The sequence below is a fragment of the Scardinius erythrophthalmus genome (assembly GCF_964197995.2).
Source record: "Scardinius erythrophthalmus genome assembly, chromosome: 3".
Taxonomy (NCBI): domain Eukaryota; kingdom Metazoa; phylum Chordata; class Actinopteri; order Cypriniformes; family Leuciscidae; genus Scardinius; species Scardinius erythrophthalmus.
Genome location: NC_138223.1, coordinates 12410559 through 12422166, shown reverse-complemented (window position 1 = coordinate 12422166; position 11608 = coordinate 12410559). Strand labels below are relative to the sequence as shown.

General features: G+C 37.0%; 2 protein-coding genes across 2 annotated transcripts in view; both read right to left on the bottom strand.

Annotated features, from left to right (window-relative positions):
* Positions 1–909: 909 nt before the first annotated feature.
* Positions 910–3131, bottom strand: itln1 (intelectin 1; the record flags this gene model as incomplete). The annotated part of the gene is given in 9 exon segments (XM_081362308.1): positions 910–960; positions 964–1050; positions 1239–1342; positions 2235–2308; positions 2310–2347; positions 2463–2621; positions 2723–2798; positions 2800–2956; positions 3026–3131. Coding segments are annotated over 9 exon segments (852 nt in total).
* Positions 3132–8409: 5278 nt separating this feature from the next.
* Positions 8410–11608, bottom strand: part of pcdh7a (protocadherin 7a) — a 34386-nt gene continuing 31187 nt past the window's right edge. The window contains exon 5 of the mRNA XM_081361670.1: positions 8410–11301. Coding sequence (XP_081217796.1) covers positions 10799–11301 — 503 coding nt within the window. The 3' untranslated portion in view covers positions 8410–10798. The remainder of the gene's footprint in view (positions 11302–11608) is intronic.

The window sequence follows — 11608 nt, the reverse complement described above, 5'->3', positions numbered from 1 at the left end:
CATCGACTAACGTTACTCGTATGATGTGTTTCAAAAGCTAACACAAGGGGTCGATGACTATTAATTCTGAACGAACTGTTGAACAAATATTTGAACGCGCTAATTATGCTCATAATTAAATGTGAAACTTTATACGACGCCCATAAATGCTAAGTAGGCAGCTCATTACGTTTAGAGACACGGCCAAGCAGTCATTCCTTACATATGTGGCTCTCTGGATACATTTTTACATTATTCACCTGAATGTCTAAAAATAGATTGGAAAGATTGGGCAATGGGCTACTTAGGCTACACTCAAATTCTGAGATCACTTTAAAAATTTCATTTAAACTTGAAATAAACAGATAGGATTTCAGGAAGGATTTAGAATTTTGATAAATAAGAAATAATCAGAATATGCACTGTTTCTAGGTCACTAATCAAATAGGCCAATGCACATTTGTGAGATGGATCATGTGTTCATGCAGCTTTAGTGCTGCTGTCATTTAAGCAATATAATATAAACAATTTAAACAATAGGCCTATAATATAACAATCCCTTATTAATCTAATGATTTATCAGTACCTGAACATTAAATTAGTAATATTATTATTTGACAACATGTCAAAAATCGTATGTATTTTCTTGAAAAGCTTTATTGTCATTATTATTATTATTATTATTATTATTTATTAGCAATGAAGTAGGCTAATAGTAATGCAATGGCAAAGTGTTGCAGTAACTTTGGGGTGTCAAGTTTAGATGACGAAATATTGAAGCAAATCACACTTTTTCATTTTGTGTTTGAGTTTAATAATACAAAAGCGTGTGTCTGTGTGCGTGCGTGTGTGTGTGTGTGTCTACTAAGGAACTTTGGTTTAGTGCATGAAGAAACAGTTGCTGGAAGTTACATTGTAATGTCTTGTATTTTAGCGGTAGAAAATAAGCCCAGATGCTTGTATGAGCTCTTTAGATGCACCCTATCCATTTGTTGCACCGTTATTTGCACCCTGATAGGCGAAATCGCTGCAATAAGTGTATGGAAAGTAGCCACCACCACCAATGCAATACTGCAAAACAAATAAATATACAGATATAAATGCCAATATACTAAGGAATAGACATATGTCACAAATGGGACAAAACTGATAAAAGTCAAAAGAAAATCCAGCCTCAATTTGCTGTTTAAAGATTTATGTCTTTAAACAGAAATTTAAAATCTGATTTTAAAAACATTTCTGTCATTTGGAATACTCACATATTGTGCATAGCATCCTTTCGGCCTGACCCCAGAACACATTGCATAGGCCTCATTGTAATAGTTGAAAACTCTGAATGTTACATATCCAGGGTCAAACTCCCCTGTAAGAAAATCACTGGATCATTCTGGAGTCTAAAACACACTACTCACATTTTCAATTCAAGCTGTCATTTTTTATTCTCTATTTCTACTTCATTCTAATGAAATTTTATTAAAGAGGTTAGAAACATATAGCCTACTTTATGCAAGTATGTGAATGCGGATGCGAGTGCTTGCCTTAGTTCAACAATCTAATGAGAAAACGTAACTGTTTTACGCGATTTTGTGTAAATATGTATGATGTGATTTACAATTTTTAGATAAAAAGCTCTAAAATTGTTGCTCCCCGAAAGAGAAAACTGACTGAATTTACAATACTTCACAATATACAGTAGCATGATCTTGCAGTAACGCTGAGAATACAATGCTTTTTGTGTGGTGATACGGTTGTGCATTTCAAAGCAGTATGTGAAAAGAAATAGAGGTTAAGAAGTGAAAAGGAGTCACCCAAAACAACACCAGAATCTGAATTCGTCAAATAGAAATATTTGTGTCAAATGCCAGCAACAGGCTGAAAAGAATACAAAATAGACAAGGAAACGGAATTTTTGTGACCTCAAATTGTGACCACATCATGAGTATCCTGTAAGCTCATGGTGAGATCAAATTGTTGACTGGGTAAATAACACAATTACTTACTTTTGTTTAGGGAGTAATGCTATATTGTAATGCATTACTTTTAAAAGTAACCTTCCCCAACACATGAATTTGTGAATTGCTTAAATCCGTTCTGGCTGCAATGGCCATTAACAATTCTATACTTCAATATTTTTACCAAAGGTATTATGAATGAAAAAACTGAAAACCACTAATCTCAAGCTTTCTGTTCTGAAAGTCTCATCTGCAAGATAATTATTAATATTTATACTGCTCATGAGTAAATGTAAGATTTACCTCTAACATAGTTCCCATACAATTCTGTAGTCCTCATCTTGTCACCAACATCATAAACAATAGGAACAGAAATCAGTATTGCATGCCCCTGCGCCATATTTTAAAGGGTGTTTCTAAGGGGGAAAAAAGCTTTTAATTACACTTAGACTGCTATTAGTTTTTCAAATCTCAGAAATACTGAGCTAGATCTCGTATTGCCAGAAGATGAAAAGTAATTTGAACAAGTCCCTTAAAGTAGTTGTAAAGATTCCCTCCAAACAGTTTCAGAAATTGGCTCTTAGTGTGGTAGCGTAAAACGGAAGCAACTTTCCAGAACTCCATCTCATGATCATTGGTAACATGCCACACGACAATATCTTTTGCACTCATGTCAAAATAGCCAGGATTCTGTAATAACAATAAGCAATGAGTGTATGTAATGCTGATTTGTTGTTACATAAATGCACAATATATTTCCTGCGATTTTATTTAGACTAGCTGTAGCCTACCTTGTAGTCGTCATTGGTTGCAGCTTCTGGTGTCCCAAATATGACTTTATTAGCCCATGTCTCATCTCCCAGAGGTGCCTTGTTGGCCTGTCCAGCGATCACCTACAGTGCATTGCCCGTGTATGTTGTTCTCATGCACACTGGCCACCAGTGTCCAGCCTCCCCCATTGGTGGTCGTGTCACAGTACGTTTGGTAAATCTCATTGTTTTTAGAGAACAAGTGGTACAAACCATCTGGGGAACATAGAGTATTATAATATTGTGCTGAAATGAGTGTGTTGTGCTGAAAGTGATCATACGTACCCTCTTTCTTTCCATGTTTCTTCAGAAGTTCTCTACAACTTTTTGCAGTGACTTTTAGCTCCTCCGGGATATCAGGTGTAGGGGTATTACCTGTAGGAAACAACATTTTTCATTTCATTTTTTTTTTCCACAGTACAGTCTCATCTTTAGATAAGTTCATTTACCCTCAGTTCCTTCTTTACCAATTAAGTCACCATAAAAATAAAGAATAAGAAATATTGTTTCTTTTTCAACTCTTTTGCTTTGAGAGATGAATGTTTCATTATGCTACATATGCTGAATTTTTGGCTCACTATACTTACTCGATTCATAGCATAACAGGAGGAATCCAGCTGACTGCATGTTGTAATGGTGAATAAATCCCTGCACAATGAAAAATGAAGGTAACAGAAATAAAACACTGCGTAAAATTAAATTCCAAGCTTCCTGCCCACTTCATTATCAGTCTCTGGAAATGTTGAGGTAAAATGAACATGTTAAACAACATGCTTTATAAACAACAGCACAAGTTAAATCATTAAAACCTCTTTAATTTTTATAATAATTAAATAGTAAAAACAAATTTCAGAGAGCCCAATATGTTGGATTTCTTACCTAGGTGGAGATGTCAGATGAGGTCAAAGTTTATTACATTAGAGTAAATCCTTATATGTGGAAAGCTGATTCATCTTCACCGTTTGTGGTAGATTGCACAAAACTGATAAGATGAAAGATTGATAAACCCACACATTCCATAAAGCTTAACTACCTGACATATGATGACCAACATTTTCACTGTGGCCTTCCTTCCTCATAAGACTTTGAGATAGCCAAACTGCAAAGGTTCCAAATGAGTAACAAATGAAACAAATTTGTTCTTACTAAAATAACTTTTTCCAAATTCCAACATGCACAGTCAAACTCATAAATGCATTAAAATATACACTACCGTTCAAAGGTTTGGATTCGGTAAGATTTTCTTGTTTTTTTTTTTGTTTTGTTTTTTAATAAGACTCTTATGCACACACCCCATTTATTTTGTTAAATTTACAGCAACCCATTAATATTGTGAAATATTATCACAATATAAAATAACTGAATTATGTTTTATTATATAATCAAATGTAATTTATTCCTGTGATGGCAGAGCTGAATTTTCAGCAGCCATTACTCCAGTCTCCAGTGTAACATTATAATATGCTGATGTAATAATTTAAGACTTTACTGTCATGCATTCTTGCTGAATAAAAGTATTCTTTGCATTTCTTTTTTTCTAAATTACTAATTAATGTCAACGACAAAAAGTTAGTCCAATTTTAAAGGTGATTCAATTTTATTTGTGAGAAACTTAATAAAAATGTTTATGGATATTGTTTCTTTGACACAGATGTTTTTTTTTAATCAAAATATTAGTTGAGAGGTTTTTACCATTCGTACCACTAATACCACAATCATATAAGGCCTGTTCAGTTATCCACACTTGCGGTCTTTGCACTTGACTACTTGTCTACTTCCATGACGTATTTCCTGTATTTGGCCCAAATGTTCAAGTGCGCGTGAAGACCGCAAGAGTGTGCAGAACATTTGATTACCCGATGGGACACACTTAGGGGCAGTTTACACAACACCGTTTTCAACTAAAAACAAGTTTTTGAAAACGGTCTCCATGTAAACAACAAAAACGTGAATCTCTGAAAACGATGACATCATGCACATACCTATTATGTGTTCAGTCTATAGTGTTTCATCGCCATCTAAAGGCATGGAGGCAGAATACAGCGTGTTTAGTGATTTTCATTAGAGCAGTCCCACCCACCAAGGAGGAGTCTCTGTCCTAGAATTCTCACAAAAGTTATTGAAGTTAAAAAAAGGGGGCAGGGCTGTAACAGTGTGAATGGGGATCATTTTGACAATGGTGTCATCTGTACGCGGAAAACTCAAAGAAGAAAATATCTCATTACAACATACTTGTTGTAACATACACATACATATGTTTTAAGCATTGTAATGTAAACGTAGCCCTTATAGTATTGTAAAAATGAAAGTGTTTCATCTCGTTGTGATTTGTCTATAGTGATATAGTGCCTATATTTGTCTATAGTGATGTGTTTCCTTTCCGTTTAGTTCCTGTCTCCTTAGTTACTGATTCCTCCCTGTTAGTTGTCTTGCTTACTGATTAGTCACACCTGTGTCTAGTTTACTTCACTGTGTATATACACGTATACCATGTTGTTCAGTTCTCTGTCGGTTATTGTATTAGTTAATATCTAGACTGTGTTGTGTGTTTCTTCTGAGTATTCCCCTGGTTCATCAAAGAGTTCAAGTATGTATTATCTGTGTAAAGCATTTTGCATTGCTGTCACTTTTTAGTGCCCATAAAGTTTATACAGTGATATTGTGTTATTGAGGACACCGGGAAGACAATTGAAACAATATTCCCAATATGTTTTGATTAGAGAGGGAAAAAATGAATAAACATTTCTTATCAAATTACCAGGTTTTCATGTTAAAAGTGTTCACCACTTGAGGACATCCACTCAAATCAAAGAAATTATTTAAAATCCGCTGCAATGTTCACTTACTTAATTGGGGTATTGTTATAATGAAAAGGTAACTAATGATCTTCATCTTTAAAAATTGTGTTTAGTATTTTATTTAGAGAAATATACTGTGTAACAGGAATGACCAATTAATGATTCATGCTGAATATTACTTTTAAAAAGGTCGAATGGCTCAACAAGATGGCATTTCACATCATGTAGTTGGACAGCTGGGTATACTGAAAAAATATTGGCCCGTTTCCTGATGTGGTAACCGTCATGGTTAGCCGCCCAATTCATTGTTATGACATACCTTATATTTCTGCTCTTGACTTGAACCTGCCCAATGTATTTAGTTCTTGCACACACACACACACACACACACACACACACACACACACACAAAAAAAACTCTCTAGAAAATAATTTGGCCTATACAATGTACAATGGTCAGCAAAATCTATCAACACAGTGGGCAACTAGGCATTGATTTTCATGTAAACTGACAAAGGAGTATAGGTCAATAAATAACGATTAAAAAATATATTTAACATGACATCTTTTTGTGAAATATAATTATTTTGTTTATTGAGGTCAATTGAGTCCACCTGTGTTTTGAGAACAACCGCCTTAAAAGCGACAGCAATGGAATGCAAAATAACTATACAGATAACTACAGTTGACAGCAGATCTAGTAACTGATGCATGATTATGTGCACCAAAATCAATAACAACAACAAAAAAAAGTCTTTATGTTTACAGGGTGACAAGCATTTGTCTTGTAAAATGTGTAAAATGAGTCCAGCACTTCAAAGTGGCTGCACATCATGAGCCCACGATGGGCCCCAATGTGAATCCAAATTAAGCATGCAGAAATGTACATGAGCAAGCAGTAAATAAGTGCACTCTTTTGAAGCCAGGAAAGAAATACCAAGTATATGTATTCATTTGACTTTGGGAAACTTGAATGATTGGTCTGATATTCATTCGGGCATTAGGTATGTTTCCAGATTACTTTAGACTATTCACAACATGCTGGACTAGAGAAATGATTGGATATCCCTGATGTTCTAAGCTACTGGCAATAAAGGAGACCCTGAAAATGGCAGAGAAATACAAAAATTTAGAAAGTAAGAGAGCTGTTTCCATAACTAGAGCAGCATTTCTATATTCCACTGGGACAGAGGAATCCGTGAAAACATCATCCTCCCTAAGCAGCTCCGGTCTTCAAAGAACTCTGGCTCATTGAAAATGCCTTCAGGGGCGAGTTCCTCGATTTTAATTCAGGCGAGTTCCACAAAATTTTAGACATTCTATTACATCAGCCAGTACTCTGGTACAACTTTAGCAAAGACCACGGAATTTCAATATTGTGTCCTGGGGGGTGCTAATGGTTCTGTGGAAAATTTGAAAATAAAGACTCTACAAAATGTATATTAACAGTAATAAAATAATAACCAAATCATAGTTTTAAGAGAAAGACAGAGATATTTGCTTTTATAGTGCAAAATACAAAACGCAATGCCAAAGGATACAATGTGAAACAATGTAGTGCCCAGACGTAACAACTAGGCCTAGTTGTCTTGCATAAGATAACTAATCATAAACTAAGCTGAAAATGTTTGTTTTTTTCGGTTGCCCACATTAAATAGCCTAGTATTGTTGCGCTTCATACAGTTGGAACTTTCACATGCAGTTTCAAATCAAACAGCTTTCTGTTGGTCAGCAAATGCATGTGACCAAACTGAACCTGTGAAATCTGTGTTGGGAAATTGTTCGCCCTTATGCAAAATTTCCAAATGCCTGGATTCCTACTGATATAGATTTTGCTGTTAAAATTTGCAAAATCAGATAGAATACAGTGCTGCTGGGAATGGCGCATTTTTGTAGGCCAAAACCCGGAAATTCGTAGCACTTCTGGTTCCATCGTCCTCAATGGGTTTTTAAAATGGGTTTTTGGTTAAATGCCTGAAATAAGGTCTGTGGATAATGCACGTTCAATATATTTACTTGTTTTATTCTATGACATAAAATACATCAGTAATACCCTTTTGTGAGCTTTTACCTGTTTTGAAATAGGCGGTTGCTTAAACGTGGCTAAATGGGGTTGTCAGGGTTAGTAAATGTTAATGTAATGTCAAGATTATCATGATGAACAAAGTGTGTAAGAATCAAACGTTTGTTGTTCACTCAAGCCAATGGAAAAATCCTAATGGGTCGAGGGAAACATAGTGATGCTAACTTCCGGTGCTGATGCTACAAAAATACATCATCATCAAAATTACTTCATTAAAATTAGACAACGTTTTCTACTACTCCGCCGATTGATCGTAACAATTATTTTACCTGTCAAGAACAAGAAAAAGCAAGCTCAGCAACCATCAATCGCGATTCTCAGCTCCCTCCAGTGGTGAGAAGCCAATATATTCACTCTTATCTTGCTTCTTTTTCTGTCCATTTATTTTTCTCTATCTTATTTTGTTAGGACATTTAGCTTTGTAAGTCGTTGTTGGCAAATGAGAAATCATAAACTTTTCTCAGAGCCCTTTTTATTTTGCTAATTAGTGCTGTTACTTGCAACACATTTAACCACAGGTTTACAAAAAAAAAAAAAAAGGAATACCCTGGATAATTTACTGGTGATAAAAAGTTATGTAAAACCAAGCTGTGGAAATGTAAAAAGAGAAATCAAAAGATGCGTGAGAGGACTGCGTATATGACTGAAGTGTATAAGGAATGCAATTTTATGTTTTACCAGCAGGGTGCAGGATTACAAAAGAAACATTATCACTGTGTGTTCAGTATCAATATGTGCAAAAAAACATATATCAAACAGCAAGTTCAAGAGTGAAAAAGGAAGCATAACACAGTTTAAAGGTGTTTTAATGTCAAAATCAAACTTTTACATGTCACATACCAAACTTTCATTCCAACATTCCAACCCCATTTGATTTGTTATTTGTAATAACAAACGCAACGAACGCATTAATTCCAGGAAAGAGAGAGAGAGCTTCAAAAACTCCTCTTTCACATAGCATAAAAACAGAGAAATAATATTTTAAAAAATTCCTCACAGGTGCAGGATTAAAGACCGTCAACATGCCTTTCAGGTTAAAGTTCAGTGGTCATTTCTCTAGAGGGTAACAGTAAAATGGCGGATGTTCTGCAAGTACATGAGTTCAGTGTTTATCTCATAAAAAAGTTCAAGTGAATGTTACGCTTTAGACACAATGTTATTTTGCCCATCCCATCCCTCCCCGTTTTGCAGTAAGTGAGCTGAACTGTTAGGTAAACGTGCAGTAAAAAAAGAAGAAAAGACATGGTTTCATATACATAGTTCGTTATGCACCCCATACTGTACACTACTTACAGACTGCTGTATAACAGCATATTTAGCCTATAAACCTGGCAAAGGAAACATGCCATCTTTAGAGACAGATTCCCTCGTCTCAAGTCCTCCGGTTTCACAAACCCTGTGTAGGCCAGTTCAACACTTTCCTCTCATCCAGGCACTGAACCACAGGTTCTGGGCTAGTCTTTTTTTTTCAGGTAAGTTTGTGCACCAGTGCTTCCAGTAAAACCAGAAAAACTGGACAGATTTTGGCATAGATGGACTGGAGTCCACCAGTCCCGCTCCAGACCCAAGGCTGTTCCGTGAAGTGAAAGGGATGAGTCTGCGATTCTCGCCGTGGAAAGCCAGGAAACACACACACACACACACACACTTCGGGAACCGTCGCCAGGTGCGTTGTGTCTGAAAAAGGGAAAGGGCGAGAAAACAGGCTCCCCAAATGTATGGCCTTGTGAGGACAAATCGGAGCGCAGACTAAAGCCGAGGACACACACTGAATCTCAAGTTTCCTGAGAGTTGGTGAAATACATGTCAATTTGTTCTTATCAATCAGATTGTACTTACAACGCATAACAAGAGCTAAAAATGTCATTCCTAAACTCAATTTGAAAATTCCAGAGGCTTGATGAGATGCCGATTGTGGCGAAGACCTGGACGAGGCTGATTAACAAAGACTCATTTGATTCGTTTGAACTGTAATACAGGTATTTGAACAACTACATTGTGTGTGTCATTTCAGGCTAAATTAAAGATCTAGCTCTCCTCCTCGCTTTGCATTCACACACACTCCTAACGAGGTCATGTCCTCAGAAAAACAACAAAATCTGATTCTTTCTTATTTAACAAAATAAGCATTAGCTTATCGTCATGCAGTGTTGCCTTTAAAGAAATTTGGTTTACACATGAGCTCTACTTAAAAGGGATGAGATACAGTATATTTGTTGTTTATAGTATAGTATAGATGTATCTAAACATTGTTTAATGCCCCTGTGTATGCACTTTACACAAATGATTAAGTTATTCAAATACACTTCAGTGTCTTATATACTAGTTGAAGATCAAGCAGGCAAAAATGCTACATCTACTTTCAAAAAACCGTTTCTTAAAAAAGCCTCAGGTATGCCAAACATGTCTGTTTATACAGTACACACATCTGCACTAAATGGATATAGACGTGTATCTCCGTGTGTGCATGTTTTTGTGCTGTGCACATGTGTCGCATGATTTAATTGGCTGATTTGAACTCTGAGGTCTGATGGGATGGTAATGTAACAGTCATTGTGAAAATATCTGAAAATTCTGAAGCACTAATGAGAGCTGTAGTATATTCCCATATATGTTTTAAAAAAACAAAAAATCAGGAAAACAAGTAGCTTTACAAATTATAAAAATGGATGACCAGATTTTTTTTGTTCTTATTTTTCTCTAAAAGTCTGAGATGAAAGCATTTACATGACTAGTCTGACTGTAATTAAATAACTGTACCGGCTCAGCAACAGGAAACTACTTAGATTAAAATATGATTGGTTAGGATTTCCTTTTTCCTGATGCTACATGGTTTTATTTCCATAATGTGCCACTATCGCATCCATTTCTGTGGTCTGTAACCGGATTTTGTCCATCAATCTCCACATCGCCCCCTGTCTACGGGAGCCCTTACATGCAAGTGTTTGCCATTGACAAAGTCCGACCAAGTTTATGAAAGAATAAACGACGATTCACTTTTTTTTCTCCTCGACTTTGATATTTTGCATCTAGAGATATGAATTAATGATGATTTTTTTTTGGCAAGGAGAAGATGCCTGTTTTGAACAGGTATGCACTAGTCTCTTAATGATCCTCCTGCTCCGATGTCGTGAAGTTGCTCAGGCCGGTCCCGTGGCGTGAGGGGTTGGCTGGAGCTCACAGGTACACTTCTCTGCGAGACAGAGTGAGGCACGAGCTGGTCTTATAGTCGCCCCCCGTCCTCGTAAGGGGTATGACCTCTGGGGTGTGTGAGTCTTCTTCTTCTAGACGACGGCCAAAGCCGGCGCTGCTGAACGTGTCATAGGACGCCGAGGTCATTTTGCGATTCAGGAGATTACGGTTGTGGTCGCCCATGTTCCTGTTCCGGTCCCGGCGGCTGAGAGTTCCGAGTGGATCTCCGTTTGCAAGCGAATCCCGGACCTCCTCGCTTCCTCCGCTGCTTTTATCCGTCCCCCCGTCTCCGTCTTCCTCTCGGTCGCTGTCGTCCTCCGTGTTGTTGTTGTTATCGCCGGGCGAGGCGAAGGTGGAGAGTTGGGGTGTTTCCATGCGTCTTCGTGGTGACGGTTGCACGGGCATCCAGCAGGTGTCAGAGTGACCAAACTCATCACACTCTCGCGTGCACTTTCCTGTCAGAGCCACGTCAGGGAGCTGCCTGGGGTCTGAGGAACAGAGACAGAGGCTGTTTTAGGATATCCTGTCAGGGAACTGTCTCAACTGAAATATGCGCAGGTCATAGTTCAACATTTTTTGTTCAGACTGTCAAGTTTTAGACACTCGTGATGTCCCTGGAGAATGAATGAATGTCTATCTACAGCGGCGTCCTAAGGTCTGGGACCATGTTCATGTCAGGATGAGTACTGCTGTAATTTACTGCTTTAAAAAAGGCAAAGGAGGACAAACCAAATACTAAGAAAATGGTAAAAATGTTAATCCTTCAATTGCTAAGAACATAATTTGTAATGGTAA